The sequence below is a fragment of the Charadrius vociferus genome, unplaced genomic scaffold (genome assembly GCF_000708025.1).
Source record: "Charadrius vociferus isolate BGI_N301 unplaced genomic scaffold, ASM70802v2 scaffold13, whole genome shotgun sequence".
In the NCBI taxonomy this organism is placed as follows: Eukaryota; Metazoa; Chordata; class Aves; order Charadriiformes; family Charadriidae; genus Charadrius; species Charadrius vociferus.
Genome location: NW_009647763.1, coordinates 108,241 through 134,541, shown reverse-complemented (window position 1 = coordinate 134,541; position 26,301 = coordinate 108,241). Strand labels below are relative to the sequence as shown.

Genomic DNA, 26,301 nt, shown 5'->3' with positions numbered 1-26,301 from the left:
CTGTGCTGTTTGAGATTTGCAGTATATGAAAGGGAATGTAATTTTTTTTCCCTTGCCTGTTAGTCAGGGACTCTAGGTGTGACAACTGGACTTAATAATGAAATTCCTATCAACCTCATGGCACCTTCATCTTTGGTGTTTCTACTACACTTCTTGTAAGTTGGAGTTTTTCATGGGGAACTTTAGTGGATTAAATAAATTTGGATAGAAGTCAGTAAAAAGAAAGGAGTCTTAAATGAGTGAAAAATATCTGCCAGCTAGTCCTGGATAGTAGGGATTGAATTTTTTAGCTCTAATAATGACTATTTAATATGTTTGTTTATAAAAAGAACAAATATAGAATTTTGTATCTCTGATACTTATTTAGAAGCTGTGACACTTGGATATGTGTGCCTACTGGATAGGGAAGGAGGAGATAAGAACAACATTTCCTTATCTGTAGATTAGAGTGATTCCTGGATAGGCTAGTGATGACTCAGTCTCTGAGGAAAGATGGTTGGCTCTAACATGGTTCTCGGCGACTCTGCTTCTCTTCAGGGACCCTGGAATAGTTTGTATTGTGCTTGCTAGCACTTTAGTGACATACTATTTTTTGTGACAGAAGAAATTAAGTCTTCAGGACCTGTGTGGTAATCCCTTCAGATAAATCCTCAATATTATGAAGATGCTTTTTAATTCACCTCACTTATTTAGTGGTACTGCTGAAATACTAACTGAGAACAAGCCTCTTTGCTGTAGAAGTTGAATGCACATTGGGCATTTAGCTTTTAGTGGGAGGAATAGGTAAGAAGTGGAGTGATTTGTAAAAAAAAAAAAAAAAATAATTTGAGATTTGGAGCACAGCCAATCAATGAACATGGAAGAAAGCACAATTTAAATTGTAAAGTTATCTGCATGTCTAAAGACCCCTGCATCAAGGAGACTGTGATGGCCTCCTTTCTTCTTTCCTCCTACAGCTTATATAGCATATATAGTATTGATTGCATAGTATGAACTAGTTTTTGTTGCCATGTTTTGTGGGATCTTAAAGGTAATTCATGGACCATGTTTTTAAAACCAGTGGCCTAGCATTCGCAAAAATAACCATTCTTTGACTAGCTATTCAGTCTTTATGATTCAATCTTCTTATGAGGTATGACCTTATAATAATAAATGGTTCTTATTTAAGATGAATGGATTGTTAGAAGCCATGAATTGCTTTGAGCATTGATTGCCTTTGTTGCTGGGTATTCTTAGTGGGGTTGTCTACAGAAAATGGAGTTTGCTCACTTTTGAGAAACTGTTTTTCTGGTGCTCTAGCAAAATTATTTACCAGGCTTTTTCTTCCTGTTAAATCATGAAGAAAGCAGAAGAAGTTGTGAGCAAAAAAGGGTGATTATTTTAACCAGCCTGACCAATATTGTGTAATTAATAATTTTGAAAGGGGAAATAAATGTAGACATTCCTGTAATGACTGTAAGTACTCCGAAAGAGTCGGTTGTATAAAAATAATTCACTAAGCATCCAGACTAGAAGATTGAAAATAATGTTTAAAAGTTAAATTATGCTTTGAATGCATGGTAGTGTGAACCTTTCAACAGTTGTGTGAGATTAAGTGTCTTCTAACAGGTCTTCTGCCAACATATGTTGTATTTCTTCATTTCCCCCAGAAAACAGTGATGTAACCATAATGCTTTATTCAGTTTACGCTTATGGTGCTTGTTGGCAAGACAACATAGGAAGTTTCTGGCCTGGCAGTTTTAATTTTGACTAAATGTTGGTCCTTGCCAGCCGTTTGTGTGTCAGCTGATTTCCTAACAAAACGCTGTGGTAAGCTTTTCCCACATTTGTGCCTGAGTTGCTGGTGGTCAAGCTTTCTTGAGTACATAACCTCAGTGCACATACAAGGTGCTTCATGGTTCTGTCCTTGTAAAGAAGTCAAGAGTTGCTTAATCAATGGCACCGTGTTAGTGGCTAGCAGTGATGTGGCAGACAGACACAGATGTTGGCAAACTGAGACCGCTCTTGGTAGCTTTATCAAGTTCTCATACAAAAACGCAAGCAGTTGGTTAGGAAGTGTTTTCTCCAAATATAAGTTTTTCTTGATATGCTGGTTGAACATAACTCAGACCAAGTTGGAAGTTTGCTACCAAAGATGCTTGCTAATGCAGTCGACTTGTTTATGCCCTCAACTGCCTGCACTAGCAACCCACTAGGTACTACTGTCCTATCTTGTATGCTCTGTCTTCTGACAGAAATTTTCAATTCAATAATTTTGAAATATCTCAGTGGAAAAGGCTTACTGAAAAGCATTTTCAATGTCATTCGTTTTTTCATGGGCTGTTAGAGATGAAGCTCCTTAGCATTTTTCTGAGCCGTTATTTAGCTTTCAATAAATCACTCATCAGGCTCCCATGAGGAATAATTGTGTCAGGGTCTTATCTCTCTTCATGGACTTCCATGAGACTGGAATTGTACACTTCATCTGCCCATCTTCCTGTTTAGGTACCTAGCAATAAACTTACTCCCCCTTTCCCTGAAATTGGTCAGCAAAAAGCTGTATTGTCTCATCAGAGATGCTCTGTAAGTAGTTCATGTGCTCTATCCTTTCTGATGTTTCTCCTCTGAAATGGCAGGTCTAGGTTTATCATGGCACAGGTTGTTTTCAGGTTTCCAAAACATGGTAATATCTGAAAACTATAAAACTCTAAATGGAGCAATGTATGGACTGTTCAAATATTGCACCCTGGAAAAAGTAGCAAGGTCTAATGTTATGATGGCTGGAGTCACATATTAGTCATTATTTCACTTGTATCTAGCACTTTTCTTTGCACCACCCCAGATAAAAACTATTTGGCAACCTTAAGCAGTGGTAGTCGCAATAAAAGCTACTTAGAATTGAGAGAGTAGTTATTTTATCTGGCAATAATCATGATTCTTTCAGTAATTAGTTTGAATTTGACCACTCGGCATCCATCCTGTTTTTTGGAATCCTTACTGACATAGGCTTTGGCCTGCAAGAAGATCTGAGCACCCAAAAAAAAATCATTACGTAGCCAAACAAAATAGAATTTAGAAGCTTACCAGTATCCTGTCTTTCAAAATACATTTTTAATAGGCTTGATGTGACAGTCTTTCAATATATTTTGGAAAGCTTTCAAAAACCATGAGAGTTGGCTTGGTGATACAGTACAGCTGGTTTTGTAGTGTCAAATCTAAAATGTCATGATTGTGTGACCTAAGGCAGTAGTTTGATGTAAACTTGTCCATCTCCTTCAAGTGGTTTAGAATATTTTGATAGGATAAGTTCTTGTGAATAGACCTTAATCAGAATTGTATATCCATTATGCAGAAGTGCAGGTACCCTCTGTGCCCCTGCAACCAGCATGGCTGGCATAAACTAAGTTATTTGCTTAGCTAATTTCACAAATGTGCTTGTGTATCCAAGCCTTGATGCAAGACCGTGGTCTTGGGTTGTGGAACTCTAACCAAAAAACCCAAGTGGTCACATTTCTCTATTGGGATCTCAAAATCAAGAGAAAAACATGGCTTTGGGCCTCATGAGAAAGGTGTCAAAATCAATCGGGCTGCTGCAGTACTGATTACATAGGTGGGTTCTGAAACTGAGGGGAAAAAGGGAGACCTATAAAATGTCCCATGTTGCTTAGTGCTATAATGAGAGGCTAATTTTTGCGTTCAGTCTGAACATTGTTTAGGTTTAATTTTTTAGATCGTAACTCTTGAACTGCCTGGTTCAGTAGACTAACATGCTCGGACAATATTGTTTCCCAAGATATACGTAATGGAAAGGGCCTAATACAATGCAAGTACTCCCAGGCACACAGAAAATGAGAAGTAACGTCAAATAAAAGCAGAGGAGGTGACACGATGTGGGATTCTAAAGTACCAAAAAAAGTAGTTTTGTTTATGGAAGTTGAAAAGAAGAAAACTGGGAAGTTAATTGGGTTATGTAAACAGAAGGTGGAGAGTGAAAAATTCACACTGGATGTGGGGAGACTTGAGTGTCTATTTTTTATGCTGTATTGCTGTTCTCACGACAGAACATAGCTACATTCAGCTGCAATACTTGTAGTGTATGTGGAAGCTGTTTTGGGATCAGTGCTTCAAAGTTGACTTGGATTCTTACTTCAGAGATGACCAGATCTCTGTAGTTGTTCTGTGTGATGGTGCTTTCCCTTCCTGTTAAAAGAAGTGGCTGTGGGAAGCTTTTGTTTATCTGTTTCATGTATTTCACAAGATTATTTCTTATCTTGCTTTTGTTCACAGTGCTTCTTAGACAAGATGTTCAGAGCTGGTATCTGTGCAGTTTGTATCCAGCTGCTTATCACTTCCACCTTAATGGGCTTGTCACATACTCTTTGACTGGGGCTTACATGATAGTGAAGGGAAAACTCAATTTCTTTCCTATATTTTTATGACTTCTTTGTCATTTGCATTCCTTGTGTTCTCTTCCCCCCCCCAGTGTGATTGCTGAAGAAAACGGCCATGCTAACACACCTCACAAAGGACTGTTACCTGAAGATGCCAGTGTGGCTTCTGGGGTACTTGAGGCAGTCTCAAAATCTACTCTTTCATCCCAAGTAGTGCAGATTTCAGAAGAACAGCATACAATGCCTACTCCAGTAAAAAAGTCAAGCAAGGCAAAACCGCAAATAGATGTGAAAGCAGAATTGGAGAAGAGACAAGGAGGAAAGCAACTGCTTAATTTAGTGGTAATAGGTAATACTGTTAAATTACATTTTTGACAAACCTAGAAATTAAAAACTGTGTTGATTGAATCTAGAAGTGTTACAGAAACAAAACTGTCGTCTCTCCAGGGAAGGGAAATCTCATACCATTTTCAGTCATATCTGCTTGACCATCATTGTTTGGAGGGAGTACGTTCAGATGTCCTTGATGAGGGCAGTGAGGTTGACTTAGTTTCCTTTCTGACAGTATAGTAAAACATATTTTGGTTTGGTTTCATTCTTGCAGTGTATTCTTTTTAGTATGAATTTGGAGGTACGATATGGCTGTCGTGCTAACTGACTGCTTCAATGAACTGTCTCTCTGTATCTCTGTTTTACAGGAGTATGAAATTCTATGGCTTGCATAAGCATTATTAGTGCATGTGATTTTCATATGTTTTAGTATATTTCTTCTTGTACTATACTTAAAATGTGTAAATTAATACAATTGATATATTTATTTCCTTCCATAGGACATGTTGATGCAGGTAAAAGTACTTTAATGGGTCATCTGCTCTACCTTTTGGGAAATGTGAACAAAAGAACTATGCACAAATACGAACAGGAATCTAAGAAGGCTGGCAAAGCGTCGTTTGCCTATGCCTGGGTCTTGGATGAAACTGGTGAAGAAAGAGAAAGGTAGAAATATCTTTTAATGGGAATTACCCTTTTTCCCTGAAAGAACAGTATTTGTTAGGAAATATCAATCTACTAATAATGCTTTGGTAGAAATACTCTAAATGTTTAAAGACAATGCTTACTAGGAAATATTTTTCTTTGTCTAAAAATACTAAAAAAAATACTATCTTTGTTTGGTTATAAGAAATTTGAATGAGAAGTTGAGTATTTTGTCACATACTTTCATGCTGTAGAGTGCAGGGTAGGAATACATACAATGCGGAATGCTTCTAGTAGCTAAGTTAGTTCATTTAAAGCTGCCTTTCTGGTTTATTGCTGCCATATTTCTCTCCGTTTGGTTATCATTGTATGGCAAAGTTACAGGTTAAATTTTTCTGTGAAAGGATGTCAGAATTATAAACTAAGCACTGACATGTCACTTGGTCACATGTGACTTGCATTACATTGAGTATAAAATCTATAAATAAATTAATAGATTATATTTGTATTCTTTATAAACTGCCTTTAATTTATTAACTTGAAATATGATATTTAAAATTAACTTTTATCATATTGAAAAGTATGTAATGGGAAAGCAGTGAAGCTAACTTAAATCTCTAAGAGCTTTTTAGAACACTATACGGGAAGCTAAAGACACGATATTCTGTGTTCACAAAATAAAAAAGGCATTTCCTTATGTGTTTGTTTTTCCAATCACTTGTCACCCATGGTTTCATAACGTATAAGCTCTTCTGACTGGAAAGATAACCTTTGCAATGTAAACTGATGCTGAAGAACATAGAATAAAGCAGTCCCTATTGAGCGTATAGCTGTTGTTGTTTTTAAAGGTGGATACACTTTTGCAGCATCTGTATAGATAGCTAAACATTTGCCTTTGTGAGTCCTTTTATTTACGAAGTGCACATGCAAACCTGAGTGGGGGGTTGTGTGTTGGGGAGTGCAGATACAGGGATGGGGAGGAACAATCCTGCAGTGACCAAACATAAATTTTAAAAGTAGCCTTACATCAGTTAGGGCTGATGATATTGTAGTGGTAGTGTTGTCATGAATTTACAGTCTAAGGATGTAAAAGAGGAAAAGCTGATGGGGGAAAGGTCTTTTTCTTAATCCCCATAAATGTAGCTGGGTGTAATATGGACAAACTTTGAAGATATGTAATAGAATGATTAAATACCATATTGAGTATGTTATTTTATTAATACAAGCTACCTTTGGTAGGTTGTAATTAACATGTGAAACTGGAAATAGAGACAAATATTTATTGCCTGCAAAGAGTAAAATGTTAACAGAAAGTAAAGTTTTTGGAATAATTGTTGTGAGTCTTAAAAGTGATATCCCTTGGTCTATGATTTTTCTAGTATCCAACAGTTATACATTTATGTACCAGACTTGTCTTCAGAAGATAAATTGTAATTATTAAGGGTTAAGTTTTCGGAATTGGTATTTTTGATTGATTCCGTTTTCTTTTTACTTTGAGTTTTGTATTTTTAAAGTAAAACTTTCTGGAGCCATCTGTAAATGTTCAGGGGTTTTGGGTGGTTATTTTATTGGGGTTTTTTGTCATTGGAAGTAGCATTTTAACTATCTGTGCTAATGTGAGCAGTTTTGTCCCTTAAAAATGTCTGTCAGTCTTCATCGTCTGTAAAGGGAGATGCAGGTGACTAACCCAGATACAGATGTGTGCATGATAGGTGTTTGCACATGATCAGATGAATCCTATCCTATGTGCTGTGCAGAACATGTGGATTAGTGAGGTGTGGAACTGAGTCAAAGCGCTGTGATCCCTCCTTGATAATCAGCAGTTCTGCATGTAGATCTTTGCAAATATATAGTAGTATTCCTATAGTCCCATACCTTCTATTTTTTTTATTCTTGGCTATGTTTCTGCTACTGTATGATGCTTTTTTCTGAAGAGCTAAGTATTAAAAGTATAATTAGTAATGATTTAAATACACAGTACAATTTTCATGCTCATGGAATGGTTCAGGTTGGAAGGGACCTTAAAGATCATCTAGTTCCAACCTCCCTGCCATGGGCAGGGACACCTTCCATTAGACCAGGTTGCTGAAAGCCTTATCCAACCTGGCCTTGAACACTTCCAGGGATGGGGCCTCCACAACCTCCCTGGGCAACTGATTCCAATGCTTCACCACCTTCATAGTGAAAAATTTCTTCCTAATACCTATTCTAAATCTACCCTCTACCAGTTTGAAGCCATTCCCCCTCATCCTATCACTACATGCCCTTGTAAAACGTCCCTTTCCAGCTGCCTTGTAGGTGCCCTTCAGATACTGGAAAGCTGCTATAAGGTCCCCCTGGAGTCTTCTCTTCTCCAGACTGAACAACCCCAACTCTCTCAGCCTGCCCTTATAGGAGAGGTGCTTGAGCCCTCTGATCATCTTTGTGGCCCTCCTCTGGACCTGCTCCAACAGGTCTATGTCCTACTTATGTTGGGGGCTTCAGAGCTGGACACAGTACTCCAGGTTGGGTCTCATGAGAGAGGAGTAGAGGAGCAGAATCAACTCCCTTGACCTGCTGGCCACACGTCTTTTGATGCAGCCCAGGATACCATTGGCCTTCTGGGCTGCGAGCACACATTGCCAGCTTGTGTTGAGCTTCTCATCAGTCAGCACCCCCAGGTCCTTCTCCTCAGGGCTGCTCTCTCTTCTACACCCAGCCTGTATGTGTGCTTGGGATTGCCCCAGCCCATGTGCAGGACCTTGCACTTGGCCTTGTTGAACTTCGTGAGATTTGCACAGGCCCACCTCTCCAGCCTGTCCAGGTCCCTCTGGATAGCATCCCTCCCCTACAGCATGTCAGCCGCTCCACACAGCTTGGTGTTGTTGGCAAACCTGCTGAGGGTGTACTCCATCCCAACATCCACGTCACCTCCAAAGATGTTAAACAGCACCGGTCCTAGTACTGACGCTACTAGTACTGACGAGTGGTCCATCAGTCAAATCCACTTCTCTCCAATTTAGAGACCAGGATGGCGTGCAGAACGGTGTCAAATGCCTTGCACAAGTCTGGATAGATGACATTTGTTGCTTTCTCCTTAATCCACCAATGCTTTAATGCCATCGTAGAAGGCCACCACATTTTTCAGGCATGATTTGCCCTTAGTGAAACCATGTTGGCTGTCACCAATCACCACCTTATTTTCCATGTGCCTTAGCAGCATTTCCAAGAGGATCTGCTCCATGATCTTGCTGGGCACAGAGCTGAGATTGACTGGCCGGTAGTTCCCTGGGTCTTCTTTTTTACCCATTTTAAAAAATGGGGGTTATGTTTCTCCTTTTCCAGTCAGAGGGAACTTCACCGAACTGCCACAACTTCTCCAATATGATGGATAGTGACTTGGCAACTTCATCTGCCAGTTTCTTCAGGACCTGTGGATGGATCTCATCAGGTCCCACAGACTTGTGCACTTTCAGGTTCCTCAGCTGGTCTCAAACCTGGTCTTCTCCTACAGTGGGTGGTACCTCATTCTTCCAGTCCTCGAAGACTGAGGCAAAGAAGTCACTGAGTATCTCGGCCTTCTCCACGACTTGAGTTACCAGGTCTCCCGTTTCCTTCCTGAGTGGGCCCACATTTTCCCTAGTCTTCCTTTTGTTACTGATAAACCTATAGAAGGCTTTGTTGTTGCCCCTGACACCCTTGGCCAGATTTACCTCTATCTGGGCTTTAGCTTTCCTAACTTGATCCCTGGCTGCTTGGACAATTTCTCTGTATACCTTCCAGGCTACCTGGCCTGGTTTCCACCCTCTGTAGGCTTCCTTTTTCTGTTTAAGATTGTCCAGGAGCTCTTTGTTCATCCATGCAGGCCCCCTGGTGTTTTTGCCTGACTTCATCTGTCCTCTGTTCTCACTGTGCTTTTTGAGACATAGTCTCTGGGTGCATGGAGTTAGTACTATGAATTCTGGGTGTTTATTTTTCGTGACTAGAGTTACTGAAAGGCAGCTCTAGAGGTCTGCTTTTCCAGCAAGCAGGTTTCTTTCAATTATTTTTTTTTTTTTTGTGCAGGCTAAATCAAATGAAAGCTATAAAGCGTATAATTTCATGATTGTGTTTTTAATAGCTTACTTCATATCTCTATGAAGCTTTCAAAGCAGTTCTAATGATGTGTTGCATATATGCTTTGTTCAAGGGGAGTGACAATGGATGTGGGTATGACCAAATTCGAGACAAAGACTAAAGTAATTACACTGATGGATGCTCCAGGCCACAAAGACTTCATTCCAAATATGATCACAGGAGCTGCACAGGTAGAGATGGTTGAAAACTCTTTTTCCAGCAGCATTATTATTTATAACTTTTTCTTAAATTGGTTTTCTTCTGCTTTTAAAATTGAAGATGAAATGGAATTATTGATGGTGCTAAGATATTTTTGAGGTTTTCATGAGTTTTCTGAACTTAAAAAAGAATGTGTTTGTTTAACGGCAGTTGCTTTTCTTTTTTTGGGACGTTAACTTTTTGGAGGAGAGTCTTATTAGGGAAGTAATTTGAATACTGAGTTGCAGTTTGATAAAATCAGAGTTGAGCTTTGAAAGCTATTCAAATGTGGCATATGTCTACTCAAGAAGTTCTGTGAAAGTGGTCTTGTAAAGATTTTAAGTGGTTTTGAGCTTAAAGAAAAAAGATTTGGAGAGGTCAAACAGAAGGCATTCTTGTGTTTAACAATGTGTTTTACATGAGATGAGAAAAGGTAACAGTTTATGCAGAATGCATATGTATTGTCAATAGGACATTTGCAGAGACTGTGTCACTTGCTTTAGAAACAGTGGGTGAAAGTCAAAAGTATTGGGCACTACACATCGAATTCAGTATGGCACTTACATTCTTATATAGGTTAGTTATTTCATTTATGGAAATAATAAATCAGAGGAGGGGAAGAATAACACGTATTTGTATGACATAAAATACGTGAAACTTTTTCCACTTAAAGGCACCTTTTTAAACAGTAGAGTTGATTCTCCAAAGTAGAGGTGTAAGCAAACATTATTTTTTTTCTGAAGCTAAGCGGCTGTGTAGAGGTTTTTGCTTTGTGCACGTCATTACAGTCTGAAATGTGAGTTTTATGTTAAGTTATCAGTAAGGATGGGTAACGTTAGTATGATTTTGCAGATAGAGAAATATACTGTAGGAAGGCTGGTTTGCCCCAAATGCTGCTCTAGCTCCGAGCAGAGCCTGGGTAAGAATTCAGACCTTGTGACCCAGTGGTGAGGCTGCAGAAGAGTCAGATGTTTGCAAAGTATTGTGGAGCGTATGTTGTAGGTAGTTCAGGAGTTTTAAAATTAGAAATGGGTCTTTAGTTTCAGAATAGTGGAAGATGTTGGCTCAGCTACGCCATTTTCTTTAACTCTTTAATTTAAATTGGTTTGTCTTTTGGGGGAAGAGTAGTACAGGCAGAAGTGTTAAGAGAAGACTTGCAGATCTACTAGCAGTTATATCAGTTCAGCAGAAGATGGAGCTGGCCAAATAAGACTTGGTATCTCTGTGTTCCCCCAGCCCTCAGGATGGTGAGGGGCTGGTCTGTTCTGAAGCCTGTTAAGGAATCACTGAAACTTGGCAAGTTTCTGTTGCCTACTAGGGTAGGCGCAGTGCTGAAGCAATGGGTGGAAAAAAGCAAATGTGGAAATGGCTCTGATGCCTTTCTATTGTGGAGGATTCTGTTAGGAGGTGAATCCCCAACTGCTGTTATGCAAAATGCAAATCAGCCTTATCAGGGCCAGGATCTGGCCTTTGATATATATGGTTAATTCACGTAAGTCCCGAGGTACAGGTTTTCTGATCTAGAAAATACAGGATGTCTTTTTTTTTTTTTTTTTTTTGGAGGGAGGAGTTCACTGCAATGCACATCGGAGGCTGAGAGCTGTGGGTAAATTCATGCCTCATCCTTTTCCCATTCTCACACTTGTGCCGTCTCTCTGTATGAGCTGTGGGGATTTCACACCTAGGACAAGGCGAGGGGAATTCAGAGCCAGGACAATGTGCTATCTCCAGGCCTTCTCCTGGCATCCTGAAGCATAAGCATATAAAGAAAGGGAGAAAGTGCAGTGTTTTTCTCCTCCCTCTTTCTGTTATGTCCATCTCATCAGTCCTATGAAATTGTCTTACAGCTGTCTCTTGACAGTAGTACCTTTATTGTTCTTGTGCATTGCCGTTGCTTGGTACACGGGGATGGTGTAACTGGTTGTTACTTACCAAAGCAGGAAAAGTAGAAGAAATATAAGCAGCATTTAAAGCTAACAGCAAAATCTGTGGTTTTTTCCCTGTGTTTACATGCTGCCTTTTGTGCAGCGCTGTAGGCTGTGTGATACCTGTTTGCTCTTAATATTCTGGCAGAGAGTTTGCCTAGATGATAAAATAGGCTACTTTGTCTTTTCTACCTCGTGATTTTGGTATGCTCCAGTGTGTTGAGTGGACTGTGAAGCAACGAGGTCCAACGTGAAGTCGACCGGTTGTCCCAGTTGTATAGTGATGTGATTTATTTGCAGCTTCTCACTATGAAGGTGTCCAGTCTGATGCAGGGAGAACTGGACATTGTGCTCGTATCTGCTCTTAAGCTTCTGGAGTACAGGCCGCTTTTGTTTAGTTGGGGTCTGTGCAGCACATCCATAGCGGGTAGTTTTGAAGAGGATAGGTTCCCAAAACCAAGAGTTGGCTCGTGTTTAACAGCAGATGGTGGTGTATGACATGAGATGACATAATGCCGTAATATCTCACTGAAGTGGGTATGACACAGATAGCACTGAGCAGCTGCAATTACATCAGAGGCGCATTCGGATTCCTCCTGTGTAAAGTACACTTTGTGTGAAATGTTACTGATTGACACATTTACCTAGATTATATCCACCTCTTAACCACTTTTGATTGTACTTTTTTTTTCAATCTAGGCTGATGTGGCTATTTTGGTTGTGGAAGCTAGCAGAGGAGAGTTTGAAGCAGGGTTTGAGACAGGTGGACAAACTCGAGAACATGGATTATTAGTGCGCTCTCTTGGAGTGACACAGCTAGCTGTTGCAGTCAATAAAATGGATCAGGTAAGTGCTTACTTTTTTCATTTAATTGGCGGGCTTCCATCTAGGATTGTGGACCCTAAGTTTAAGGATCAATATTGTGAAACTAATAAAGTATTGTTTTTTTTCTTTGATTCTCAGTTGTGTTTTTTGTGTTTGGACTTGACGATACTTGGTGGGGTTTTTTAATGAGTATATTTTCAAAGCACACAGAAGGATAGTTTTGATGCTAAAATGAGTAGGGGTCCCTCTTGTACTTGAGAAAATCTCACGTAAGCAGTTAACCCTGTGGCATCTGCAAGGGCATCTTGGGTGTCATTCAGGTCAAGACTCCCAAGAGCTTTATTTAAACCTGTAAGGTGTGTTAAATATTACTAGTTGTGTTTTAGATTATTACTATGTTGTAAATGTTCTTGCTGACTCAGAATTTGTGTGAACTTAAAAAAAAGAAGAAAAAAAAGGTGCTGTTCAAGGACAGATCAAACTAAAGGGGCTTGCAAGTTAAGTGGTGTGTTTTTTGCTATCAGTAATTGTTAATGTGTATGCTTTTCTGTATTTGACTATGAATCCACGTGGAAATCTCATCTTTATAAATTCATTGGGTGCTGTGTGTGAAGAACACCTATTGGTACTTCGGAGTTGATGACATGCAGCTGTATGTTTGACTCATGGTTAAAACCCTACAATTTTATTGTCATAATCTGTTTTCTACTTTAGGTCAATTGGCAACAGGAAAGATTTCAGGAAATTACGAGTAAGCTCGGCCAATTTCTTAAACAAGCTGGCTTTAAGGTAATGTAAACTTGTGAGGTCTTTGTTTCTCTGTTCAGGCATTTGGGCAGGATGAGCTTTTCTTACAGTCAGGTTATTTTGTGTCACTTTCCTGCTACCACTACGTGCACATAGTATAGCAGATTCCTTTTCTTACTGGTAGGGTGTACATTGAGCCCTGGATAAGGTTAGTCAGTTCTTTGATACTCTTTCTGTCATCATCCTTTGTTTAGGTCTGTTGAATTTTTGGGGCACTGTGGGGCACTCATCTCGTAGCTTCTTGGGATCGTTGTCTACAAAGCAGAACAGTCCAAAGATTGTCTGTCTTAATGGTCTGGATTACATGAATGAGAGCAGAGAGTTTTATACCAGAGCAGGTGTCAGTGTGGATTATGAACTCATAAGAACACTCTCCATTTGCCATCCTTGACCATTCTTCTCACGTTTCCTTGCTTCCAACGACTATGCGTTTGGACTGACGGTGGCCTTCCTGAAATCCCTATGCATAAACCAGCAATTCAAACCAATGTCTTGCCTGTCAGTTATGGAATTGGCACATGTTACTTGAACTCATTTTCTAGTTGTTAATGTTGCTGTCATCATGTTTAAATATCTCCAACTCTATCAGGCAAGAGGTGAACAGGAAGGAAATTAATCCACTGAGTAATCTGCCTTCTCCAGGGGAAATAAAAATATGCCAACCGTTCTATCATAGCTTAGATGCTTAATATTGAAAAAATGCACCTCTGGCTTCTTCTGGAAGGTCCTGTTGTTATGTATGCTTAACTTCTGTTTGTTTTCTTAATTAGGAATCAGATGTGGCTTATATCCCAACGAGTGGCCTTGGGGGTGAAAATCTGGTCACAAGGGGTCAGTCAAGTGACCTCACACAGTGGTATAAAGGAAAGTGTTTGTTAGAGCAAATTGGTGAGTGCAATTTTCCTCATTTAAAAACTAATATATCTTAGTCCTGTGTATGTCAAAGCTTTTATTTTGGGGGAAGTGTGGGACAAAGTCTTTGGAATGCGATACAGTTGACTTATCCCTAAGGGAGAAGTTGTTGAGGCAGTTATTGAATACAGAAATTCTAAAAGGTCTTATCAATTTATTTGCAGATTCTTTCAAGCCACCACAGAGATCAGTGGATAAACCATTTAGGTTGTGTGTTGCTGATGTTTTTAAAGGTTGGTTGTTTTTATAATATTTTCATCATAATTTCTCCGATATTTAACACAAATATTGAAAAATGATGTAAAAATAAGGCTTAAAGTAGAAGTCTTGTGTGTATCAGTAGTCTTGAACAGGAATAGTAAGTTTTCAAGCACTGTTCTTTGTTGAATTTTAGATAGTACCACTGAGAAGAAAAACACTGGAAAAGAAATTGAGGAAGAAAATCTGCATGACCAGCTAATTAGCTATGTAATGAGTTGATGGTTCTGTGGGACAGAATTTGGGAGTTTCTCTTTCCCAAACTGGTTCTTGTTGCCTAAATGAATGTTTCTTAAACTTTTTGAGTGTGACTTTGAGCTCTTGTACCTTCCACTCCTAGATTTTAAAAAAGTTTGACTTGTTCTTTTTATGTTCATTGTTGTAGCAGTAAATAGTGCTAAATTCCTTCATTTTCATATAAGAATTTGGTGGGGTGAGGTGGAAGAATAGGGTGGTGGTGAGACTGTTACAACCAGCCAAGGATTAATGAAAGGCAGCTAGCTGTTCCTTAGCACTCAGAGATACGGACAGCAAGTAACTATAACCAGTTCTTATTCCCATTGTCTGGAGAAAATAGACTGCTTTGAGCCCATATGGTTTCCATGGGAAACTTGATTATTCCCCGCCCCCAGTACTTTTTTTTACAAGTAATTTAGAAGAAATAAGGTTTGTAACACATCCCATTTCAAACATTCTGTGGGTCCCTTGAGAAATATTGCAAACTAAAATGACAGCATGATTTGAATCTTCCTAATGTTTAATCTAAACCTGCCCTCTTCCAGTTTAAAGCCATTCCCCCTCGTCCTATCACTACATGCCCTAGTAAAAAGTCCTTGCCCAGCTCTCCTGTAGGCCCCCTTGAAATGTTTTAAATATTTGTAATCAAATATTATTATTGAAATTCATATTTAAAAATAAATTTTACTTTATATGTAGGGTTTTTATAGGGGAAGGACAAACAAACCAGATGAAAAAACTGATCATAGTTGGAAAAAATCAGTTTTGTGCAATTTTCACGTGGGTCTTTGAGAAAACACTAGATGCTGTTTGTGGCCTGAGTTAGCTGACTTAAGGTACTGAAGCCATAACGTTAAATACCGAAACCTTGCATGAGAATTTACCCTAGTGTGTTACCACTAGTTTCATCATCTAGGCCTTCACTGTTGGGTTTTTTTGTATTTTTTTTTTTAAATTTTGTGAGCTGTGGGAAAGTGTGTTAGGATTATTGATAGAAATCTTTCAAAATATTGTTACCGCTTTTTTGTTGCAATAATCATTTTTTGCGTTGAGCTAAGTGTCACAAAATGACCAATTTTAAAGAAATCCATTCTGTGGAAAAGTCTGATTTTTTCCTAAAGTATGCAAAAAAAAAAAAAGGCTTTGGAAAGGATTCAATTTACATATACAGGGTTTTTTACTAAATATGTGGCCTTTTAGGTGGGTTTTTTTTTTTTAGGCTATCTTTTTCTATCTATTCAAAACTTAATTAACTTGTATGATACCAGAGGAAGTAGCTGCGGGTATGAGTACATGAAGCAACAGTTGTTCTGAGCTCTATTCCAGTGCCTGTGCATGCTCAGGAGGAGCTGTCTGTCCATAGAAGTGTGTAAAAAGTGAGAGTGCCGAGTATGCTCTTACGTAGTTTGGAAAACCCCTTTCTTTATTAAGGTTACCCACACATATGATTCATCTACCTCAGCCTGATTTTAGCTGTTGTCTTCCATGGCCCTCATAATATTCTCTCCAGGCCAACTACCTCCTGATCCAAGAGGTCCCAGTAAATTCCTTCACTGCTGCATCAGTCCCCACTTCCCATATTATAATGCTGTCTAGGGTATGGCTTGAGCTGACTTTAGAAAAGCCTTCTCCAGCAGCCAAATCCTGAGGACAAAGAACGTGTCCTGGCAGAACCTGAGTACCATGATACACAGAAATTAGGCCATTTTTTACACCCCATTTCTGTCTCTCAGTATCCATTCTGTACTTGCATTGATTTGACGGGGACCTGAAGAAACTTGACGCTTTGCAGGGAGCAGTCAGCATGGGAGAGGGCGAAGCTTCAAACAGCACTCTGGTTTGCCAAGCCAGAGCTGGTGATGATGTGATTGAAAAAAAAAAAAAAAACAAACCAAACCAAAAAACCCAACAAAAACGGTTCTTAATTGTGTTTGGGGATGGTTTGGAACCTTGAAGAACCAGTACATGTTTCTGGTTGCCTGCAAGTGCTTGCAGAGCCAGCTTCTTCAGGTTCTTCTGTGTACCACATTGAGGTGGTATTTGTAGCATGACTTGGGGCTTCTTTTTCTAGCAAGTGTGTACTGCTCCAGTTTTCTGTTCTTTTGACATCCGATGTCATCTGTTAATTGGCTGCATTCATCTCATTTGCTGGAGTGCATAGAGGAAAATTAGCTTGCAGGCATAGTGGTAGTATCTTTCCAGCTAGATAGATGGAAGCCTTCATCAATAATGGTGATGAATGCAAAAAAGCAAGTTGGTAGTATGTGACCTCAAGATTTGAGGTCAACTTGTTCTTTTGAATTCAGCTTTAAATTAAGCGTTTACTCTAATGGGACACACAAAATACTAAGATGCTTGCTTATCACTGAATTCTAGTGTTCAGCAAAAGGTATATTTGTTGTTTGTACGGATACTGAAAATGTCATTGTGGAATCACTTCAGAGGATTCTTTTTAAACACATACTAAGGAGATGAGGCATTTCTTAAGGTGTATGTGCATAAATGTGCATGTGTAGCACATCTATTGAAAATAACCGAAATACTCAAATAATGAACAGAGTATTAGAACATTGAAGCAGAAAAACTTTGTGGACCTTTTATTCAGAAATCCTTAAGTCATCCACAATTGTAATAGCCCCTTATATTAAATAGGACTGAATCAATCTTTGACTTTCCGGGAGTAAAAGTAATATGCAGGCAGAGCATTTAGGTTTCTGACTCAGTTAAACAGTAAATGGCATAGGAATTTGCACCTGTATGCATGAGAATTTTTATGAGGGGTCTGTGGTATGTTTTTTTATCTGTAATTGTAGTTAGAAAGTGCTGAATTAAATAAAATTGCTAGAAATTAAGTGGCTTAATATAATATTGAAAAACTAAAAAATATTTCTTCATGCACCTACATTTGTTTAAAGAAGTATATTTCTCCCTTAGTTCTGAAAAACATAAGATCTAGAGGTTTTGAATTTAATGTTTCATTTTCATTATGATGCACAGCTGGCTAACTTGCAAGTACTGAATGCTGCTGGGGAAAAAAAAAAAGTCTTCATTGTATTAAAAACTTATCTATGCATTGCTGAAGGGCTAACTTGTGATGGGAAATTGACCTTATTATGAAATTTTTTGAAATTATTACTGTGTTTATTACAGACCAAGGATCAGGATTTTGTGTGACTGGTAAAATAGAAGCAGGCTATATTCAAGTTGGAGAAAGACTTCTGGCAATGCCTCCCAATGAAACTTGCACTGCAAAAGGTACGGTCTTCAGAAGCGTGTTTACTTTCAGGTCAATACTGGGCTAGAAGCAGTTACTGAAATGGTAACAGACTGTCAAACTGATACTAACTGTCAAACATAAAATGTGAAAGCATAAAACGAATTTCTTTAGATGTGACTGTGTCTGTATAAATATGTCTATGAAGAGTATGTGAAATCTTGCATGTATTTTTTTAACCTTTTTTTTTTACCGTAGCAGATATTCCAAATATTATAGCCTCATGACTTTTGACATTACTTTATGAAAAATCTGTAAAAACATCTGTGTTCCAGAATGTGTATGAAATGTGCAGTACAGGAATCATTAATATTCAGCTTTGCTGTGGAGTGTTACTGCTGTTAGGAAGTGTAAGGATGTTGAACAACCTTTAGAAATTAATCTTATGGATTAGATGTGAAAAAGCTTGAGAATTAAGTCTCTGCTATTTGATGTTCATGAGGTTTGTCACTGAGCCTTTCATAATATACAAACTTTCAGGATCTAATTGTCCTGAGCAACAACAAAAGAGAAGAAAATTGGATTTAAATTTCAATACATTTAATTTCTGAAAAGAGGAATAGCTGTCAAGACATTAAATGTTTAGCTGTTTCCTAACTAAGATTGCTGGTTTTGTACTGCAGAGTTGTTTTTTGTTTCATATGCAAACAAAGATAAAATTGTGATATTCTCCCCCCATTGACCAATGAATAAAAAATTAAGCCCTGAAAATAAACGAATAGGTTTCTGTATACAACTATTTAGTCTGAATTCAGCAATGTGCTGGTTTGACTGTCCTGTTCTGTTCCAGAACCAGCTTGTTCACTGCGACTTTATATGGTTGTGTGCAGATTGTACGCACAGGAATGTTACAATAATGTGGATGAATATGGGCATCAGGCCACTGTAGTCACTACTCTGTTTTGGGAATGGAGGAAGTACTGTGGAAAAAGGATATATTTTGTCTGAATATCCCTAGTGGTACAATTCTGTGATTTTTTTTTTTTTTTTTCTTTCGTACTGCCTCGTATGGCTGAAATGCAGGTGAAAGTTGGGGGTATTAGTTCATTAGGCATGTATTGTTTATATTTAATGTAAAGAAGAGATGATTTATCATACAATATTTACTAAAGGTAGTGTGTACATCAGGATTCCTTCCAGTTTTTCATTTCAAGAGACTGAGTTTTGTTTATTCTGTAAGAATGACATGTATATGTGAAATAATTACCAACACTGCTTAAAAAACAGTACTTAACATGCTTGTAGTTGAATGATGCTTTCTGGCATGTTTTTGACAAGTGGTTTTGGGAACAGATTTGCAAATCAATAAATACGATCTGTAGTGAAATAGAACTAGATCCTGTAAATGTATTCAGTGTTCATAAAAAGTGGGGGTTTTCTCTTTCCTTCTTGGTGTCTAGAAGAAACCTGAGAATGTTAAGTCAGGAGCAATTAGTTTTATCCTCACCCACCAGCCAGGCTATCTTGTAAAGCAATTAAAATACATCAAAATCGGAATAAAATTACTTTTAAAGGCGCTTTCTAGTAGACGCGATGTCATGAACGAAAGGCATGAGTTACGCTTTTTTATGAAAGAGTCAGCAAACCCACTTAAGGTAAATGAAAGTTGACATAGTACCATTAAAGTATATGAAAGATGCGGTCTAGGGTGTGCGTGTGCCTCAAAGGATGGGTGGGGCAGATGCGGAGATATTAGTACTACGGCATTTTCAGGACTGCGTCATCTGCGCTGTGTGACAAGTGCCAGGTCCCCTCCTCGGGCTGAAATAAAGCCATGTTATTGTGCAGGGTGGGGTGAGAGAATAGAGAGTCCTCACTAAGGGGAAAAAAAAGCTTCCTCAGTCTTCTCAGTTAAAAAGCTTTTACTCTCAACCCATTCATACTGAAAATTGATGAGTAATGGTTGATGAAGCACAAATGGCCCAAACAGAGCTGTTTGTTTGTAGCTCAGAACCTAGGTACTTCACTGTGAGGTTCTGTTCTTACTCATTTCCAGGAATCACACTGCATGATGAACCAGTTGATTGGGCTGCAGCAGGAGATCACGTTAGTCTCACTTTGACCGGCATGGATATCATCAAAATCAAGTGAGCAAAACTGGGTTTCAGTCTAAGTAACGGTTTGTTTTTAATGAAAAGCTTTATAACTATTACACTTAACAATCGGCGGTTTACTTGAAGAATGATGTGGCTACCAGGATATTTAAAACCGAAGTGATGCATATCACCTGGCTCGCATGTACAAACGTTGGAAACATCTGCTTACATGTACAACGGCAACCTCAGAAGAATACTGTTAGTTTTCATACTTTGCCCTAGTGCTGACACTGGTAACCTTCAACACCTTTTTCCTTAAGACTTTAATTGCTGAATTAAATAAATCCTAATTGCTAAATGAAACAAAAGATTTTTGAAGACCTTATCGAATCATAAGTCATTCTAGCAAAAAGCATCCAAACAACTGCCATCGTGTACCAATAAATAAATCTCGACAAATGGAATGGATGGGAACTGATTATTCAACACACTTAGCTGCTTGTAATATTGTTTTGATAAATTTTTTGCTGACCCTCCTTTTTTTTTGGATCTGATACATTCAGTGAGATGCAGCAAATCTCTTTGTGTCTATTTCAGTCTGTAGGTTTCATGCTAAATGTTAGCCTCAAGCTTTTAGTTGAGCATCAGTTGTTGTTCAGGCTAGAAAATTGGATCCATAATTTGTTCCGCTTCATTACATTCCAGTTGGACTTCAGACAACAAACTTCCAAGCTCCTGTTTGAAAAACTCCTTGCATTGGTAGTTTTGCAAAGTTATGCTTTGCTTTTAAGGGAAAAGCACAGGCTTTTCTGTATTGCCATTTCATAATGGGGTGTGATTCTCTGTGGTAAATGGGGAGGGAAAAAAAAAGTTGTCTTCTACTTGTTGAATGAAGTCTTGAGTCAATTCGTTACCTTGATGTCATTCATCATTTGGAGATAAATCAAGAAAAGGTACGAAGTTTTAAATCCTCTTGATATAGATGGAATTTTATTACATCTGATGTATACGTTTAATCATGCTGTTCTCTTCAGTCATGTTTTTCTTGGTGGGATTAATTTTCCTTTTATTTTAAATGGCTAAAACTAGCTGCTGCGAAAAAGTTGTATCTAGTCTACCTCATTGACTTGTAAGGAGCAGCAGCTTTCTTGTGACTCCATGCAGAGTTTTTTGCAAATGAGTGCTGCTGAGAGCTTAAGTTTTGAAAGTCCTGATCATGATGTTCCTTTATCCACAAAATAGTTGAGTTACAGGCAGCAGCCCTGCAATTTTGGGCACCCTGCAGTATTTTATGCTATTGATCTGGAACAATTAATCTCTGAATGAAAGTCTAACTCTTCAAAGTACCTACGCACAGGAAACAGTGTCATTTTTAGAAACTGGTTAGCAATGGATGTAATTGTTCACTGAACTAGACAGACCTCTTCATGCATACCCACGAAATACCGTAGACATTTGTCTAGGAATTAATTTTGTTACAGGTTTTAATACGGTGTTCCTGATTTTTTTTTTTGTCCCCCTCCTTCCCGCCCCCCAGCTTTATTAAAGTGGTGTTGCCTTTGCTTTGCTTGTCTTAAATATTTATCTTTTTCCAGTGCAATGATTAACATTCGTATGTCAAGATAATATATCAGTTTGTTCTCCTCTCTTGTAGTGTTGGCTGTGTATTTTGTGATCCCAAGGAACCCATTAAAGTTTGCACTCGTTTCAGAGCTCGGGTTCTCATCTTCAATATCGAGGTTCCAATCACTAAAGGATTTCCTGTAAGTCTCCGTGAAAGTTCCTGTGTTCATTACAGGTTGCTCAGGCTTTTCCTCTCCGTGCTCGACCCCTACAATATGAGAGGCATTTAGTGTCCAGGAGTAGTTCTGTCCCTCCAGAGGAAACGGGTTCTTCTGTAATTTGAAGAGGACGTAAGGGGCTATTGTGGCTTTTGATACGCAGCTGAGCCATTTCAGAGAACATGAGTTCCACCACAGTCAGCCTAGGCTGTCCTTTAGAAAGCTCACACGTTGTAGGAGTGTAACAATACACTTAAGTGTAAGATACCTTTTAAAATAAATAAAATATCAGTTCATGCTACAGCACTGCACTGAAGTGGCAAAAGCAAAACACTTAAGAATGAAAAATGTATTTATGATGAATTAATACATGACCTTTGTGTCGTATCTGTAGAGATCACGAAGTTCAGGAACTAGGAACAGTTCCTGAATGTGAGGCAGAGACTCCTGTGAGAGAAGTTTTATAAGCATTTGTTTAAAAAAAATCAGTCTTAAGCCGATGTTTTCAAGTATTAACACCTAGGATTTCTGATTATTGTAGAATATTTAATAATTAAAGAAAATATTTTTAGGTGCTTTTACACTATCAAACTGTAAGTGAGCCTGCAACTATTAGAAGACTGTTGAGTGTCCTGCACAAAAGCACTGGTGAAGTGACAAAGAAAAAACCTAAGTAAGTGTTTTGAATAGTTAATAATTACTCCAGAAATGGGCTGACTTTTGATTAATATGCGGTATGTCAAGCAGGTTCTATTATGAAGCAATAATCTGTTCATAAGTATATGCTTTCATTGTTTTAGTTGGTTTCCTGTTTAGATTTCAGAATGCTTTACAAAGCGAACCCCCCCTGCCTACTTGATAAGTGCTGAGTGCTCGAGAAGTAAAATTACTTGCCTAAAGTCACTCACAGAATTGGGAGTGAATCCTAGATCATCAGCCCTGCACTTAAAGGATTTTATTTTTTTTTTTTTTTCACATTATCTCTTGTCTTCCTGTAATACCATGGGATCCTTGGTATAATTCTGGAGCTGGGTTACTGTCTAAAAACTCGACTAGACAGTGGGTCAGAGAAAAAGAGCTTTAGGGAGTCTTCCCATAGTTTAACTTGTATGGGAACATCCCTCTACTTATTCAAAACTGTATTTGGGAAGAAATGTTATTTGATACATACAACCTTGTCAGAATAATCCTCTTCCAGAAATTGCATGGCTGAAACTGTTGCTGAAAGGTAATGGGAAGAAAAATCATGAATTCTATAGAGCAATGAATTTGCCCTTTAGTCGTTGGGTTTGAAACAAGACAATTGAAAAAGCAGGTATTAATGAGATACTAAACTTCAAAACAATTTGCTAAATGTCATGGTGGGTGCCCTTCTCTAGAAGTGTTTAAAGAAAACTCAGATACCTTTTTAAAAGGTATGCTCCAGGCAAATGAGTTTTCAGTCTGGTGCCTTGGGTTATATTTTAAGTCAAGCTTGATCATTATATTTTTGGCTTTTTATGTTGACTTTTTTCATTTATTCATTGTTCTCTTTTCCATTTATGCATGCATATATTTATAACGGAGTTTTCTGCTTATTTACCTGCAGGTTCTTGACTAAAGGACAGAATGCTCTAATAGAACTACAGACTCAAAGACCTGTTGCTCTAGAGTTGTATAAAGATTTTAAAGAGCTTGGGAGGTTTATGTTACGCTACAGTGGTTCCACTATTGCTGCAGGAGTTGTCACAGAGGTATGACATTTTTGTAACAGACTTTCTATACTGTAAAGGAATGGTGTTACCTTTCACATAGCATTTAGTTTGTATGGTTAAGACCTGTTTAGCACCCTTTGCCCTAAAAAGTGAATTTATTCTGCTGAAAAAGAGACAGTGCTTTAGCAAGATTTAAAATTTTTGAATGTGGTGCATTTTCCCCCCTCTCTTGAGTTAAAAAATAGCCCTTCAGTATTTTATCATACATCAGTCTTTCTGAAATCTAATTGCCTGTATAAATATACTGGAAGTAGTTTGTAAATAAGAAGTGTTGGCCATTTTTACTGTGGCTAATTTGGGTCCCAGATCTTTTTCTGTTAGAGTTAAAGGCAGTAGTACATTTGATTCTTACCGATGCCTATAGATGTTTTCTGATCCTATGTAAGTGAGAGGAAGCAAAGGCTGTGGGGCGAAATATAAATGTTTTGCCTTCTACTAGGAGCAAAAAATATAAATGTCCCTCTATCTGTCACTTTAAAAAAGCTTGCTATGATTTTTGGATTAGAATTTTAAGTTCTAATTCTAGGCCTGAAGGAGAGCAATTTAGTCACATTAACCATGTTCTGGTACAGAGACTTAAAGCTGAGTCATTTAGTGTCAAAACTTGGAACTAGAGCGTGAGAATTTCAGGCTTCTCCCTGTGTGTGTAGGAATGATGTGCTAGGTCTGGCAGAGGCTCTGCACCTTATGGAGCTTAAATGCTCATAACAATCTGTCTGGTCTTAAGTAGGATCCAGATTTGGGGCCTTAATCTTGCACCCATTTTTCATTAAATTTAACTTGAAGTAAATGAGGTCCTATTTAGATGTATGATGCCCAGCACTTTTAGAATTGGGGACTAAATAACTAAATAATTTTTATTTGGGAATTACTATTTTACGACTTGTGGTCTCGTTCCAGAGAATTTCAGAGCAAAAGGAATTATTTTTTCCACAGTTGACTATATCATGTTGAAAAAAGCTGTGATTGTTTTCCATTTAGTACTTCATTTTTCACTGTAGGGTTTTGGGTTTTTTTTCCATTTGCTTATATATTTAGATTAAAGAATGACACTGGTGCCAGAACTTCCACCATCCAACCAAAATGCAATTGGATATCCAAACTTCTGTTTAAGAAACCAGTTACTTCAGTTGAAGGAACAAGTGCAATTAATTGGGGAGAAGACGATGACGACAAAAGTTAAATCATGTGAGACGTCTGGGGAGCCCTTCATCAGTCTCTCCCACTGCAGAACAAGATGCCAACTGACAAGGAACTGCTAACGTTGCACTTCTCGATCTCAAGAATCTCATGTGTTTCTCCATGTGGAATTTAGCCCTTAGAGAGTTGATGGAAAAATCTTAGAAAGTTGAATTAGGGAAAAAGATGATGAATCATCATGAAACAAACTCCTTTCTTCCAGACATAAATTGTTTACATATTTTCTTTGATTTGCTTTTTTGCTGCACATTAATTCAGTAAAGTAACTTTATTGGTCTAATATATTTTGAGGTTTGAGTTGAATGCATATTCAGGGAAAAAAGAACTTTTACTTTGGTTTCAAGAGAATGGCATGTAGTATTATCCCAGGATTGTTTTCCCTGTCCCAAATTTATTTAAAAAAAGAAAGAAATTTTCTTTTGCTGTGTAGTGGAAGCTGTGCCAACATCAGCTAATTTTATTTTTTAAACTGTAAGAATAATAAAATAACTTTGTCTGAGCATAATGTTTGTCTCCTTGATCTTTTGTTGTTTAAACAGTCCTAAATTGTGTTAAATCATTTTTTTACTTTCCATAACTCAGAAGTTTCAGAGTAAACTTCTGAGTTAAAACATGAAACTGGCACGCGACTTATCTTTCTGTGGAAATAATTTCAGTTTTTCTCACGTGTTACTCAGTACATCTACTGCCTGTACACATCTCTCATCCATATTTAGTGCTCTTTTGAACAAAAGCTGGCAGTTTGATCTTGAGGTGTATGCCAAAGCCATGTTGTCGTGCTTGCTCAAGCCTGTAACTCCTTCCCACTTTTCAATGATAGGGCAGGCGAAACCTCCCAACTGAAAAGAGGGTCCTTCTGCCACCTCCAGCACAAATTTGGGACAGACACACTTTACGACGACTTGGAGGATTTTTTTTTTTTCAATAGGAAGTGTAAGAGGACCACAGGTATTACGCGAGTGCGGGGTGGAGACAAGTCTACTTTGACCAGGGTTAGTAGTGTGGGGCAGGAACTGAAGTACTTGCTCCAGAGCATCAGGCACTGGGGTTAACCGAAGTAAAGCTGCGCCCTGTGCAGTGAAGAATGCAAAAAGCCTGTGATTGTTATTTAGTTCAAAGTCATGTTTCATCCATAGCTGCTCTTCCCACATGCTTTTTTTGGTAGGTAACTTTGTTTGCACTGACATGCTTTAGCCCCAGTTCAGCAGATACCTGCGCTTGACCACACAGATAAATTGTACTGCTGACTGCAGGCACGTTTGTAGAAGTATCAGTAATGCTTTATGTGGAAATGACTTTTCTAAAATCTTAGGAACCTGAAAGCTGTTACCGCCAAAACTGAAGCTTATGAGTTATCACTCTTTTTTTCTGTCTTTTTATAGTCCAGACATTGCATTTAAATGCTTCCCAGTGTCAACATGTCGGCTGTGAAGGTTTCAGTGCACTTGTTGGATTCCAGAGATTCATACTGCCAAGCTCCTGCGTTGAACCTGTTCCACTTGAGCTTGCCTTCAAAACTTGTTGCTTTTAAGACAGGGGGCAGCTGGAGTGCTACAGGCAAAAGAATGTGTCTTCAGTTTTAAGGCTTTGGTAAATTCCTTGCTGTTTGTGGACAACGAAGCGTGGTACGGGATGAACCCCTGTTAACCCTTCT

At 38.4% G+C, this 26,301-nt stretch overlaps 1 protein-coding gene across 1 annotated transcript in view; it reads left to right on the top strand.

The window, feature by feature from the left end:
* HBS1L (HBS1-like translational GTPase) overlaps positions 1-25,149 on the top strand; it is a 64,110-nt gene extending 38,961 nt beyond the window's left edge. Inside the window, exons 6-18 of the mRNA XM_009882326.1 lie at positions 4,463-4,719; positions 5,201-5,366; positions 9,514-9,631; positions 12,263-12,409; positions 13,103-13,177; positions 13,966-14,083; positions 14,272-14,340; positions 17,753-17,857; positions 19,873-19,963; positions 21,567-21,675; positions 22,266-22,366; positions 23,282-23,426; positions 24,486-25,149. Of these exons, the coding sequence (XP_009880628.1) occupies positions 4,463-4,719; positions 5,201-5,366; positions 9,514-9,631; positions 12,263-12,409; positions 13,103-13,177; positions 13,966-14,083; positions 14,272-14,340; positions 17,753-17,857; positions 19,873-19,963; positions 21,567-21,675; positions 22,266-22,366; positions 23,282-23,426; positions 24,486-24,497 (1,513 nt within the window). The 3' untranslated portion in view covers positions 24,498-25,149. The remainder of the gene's footprint in view (positions 1-4,462; positions 4,720-5,200; positions 5,367-9,513; positions 9,632-12,262; positions 12,410-13,102; positions 13,178-13,965; positions 14,084-14,271; positions 14,341-17,752; positions 17,858-19,872; positions 19,964-21,566; positions 21,676-22,265; positions 22,367-23,281; positions 23,427-24,485) is intronic.
* Positions 25,150-26,301: the final 1,152 nt, after the last annotated feature.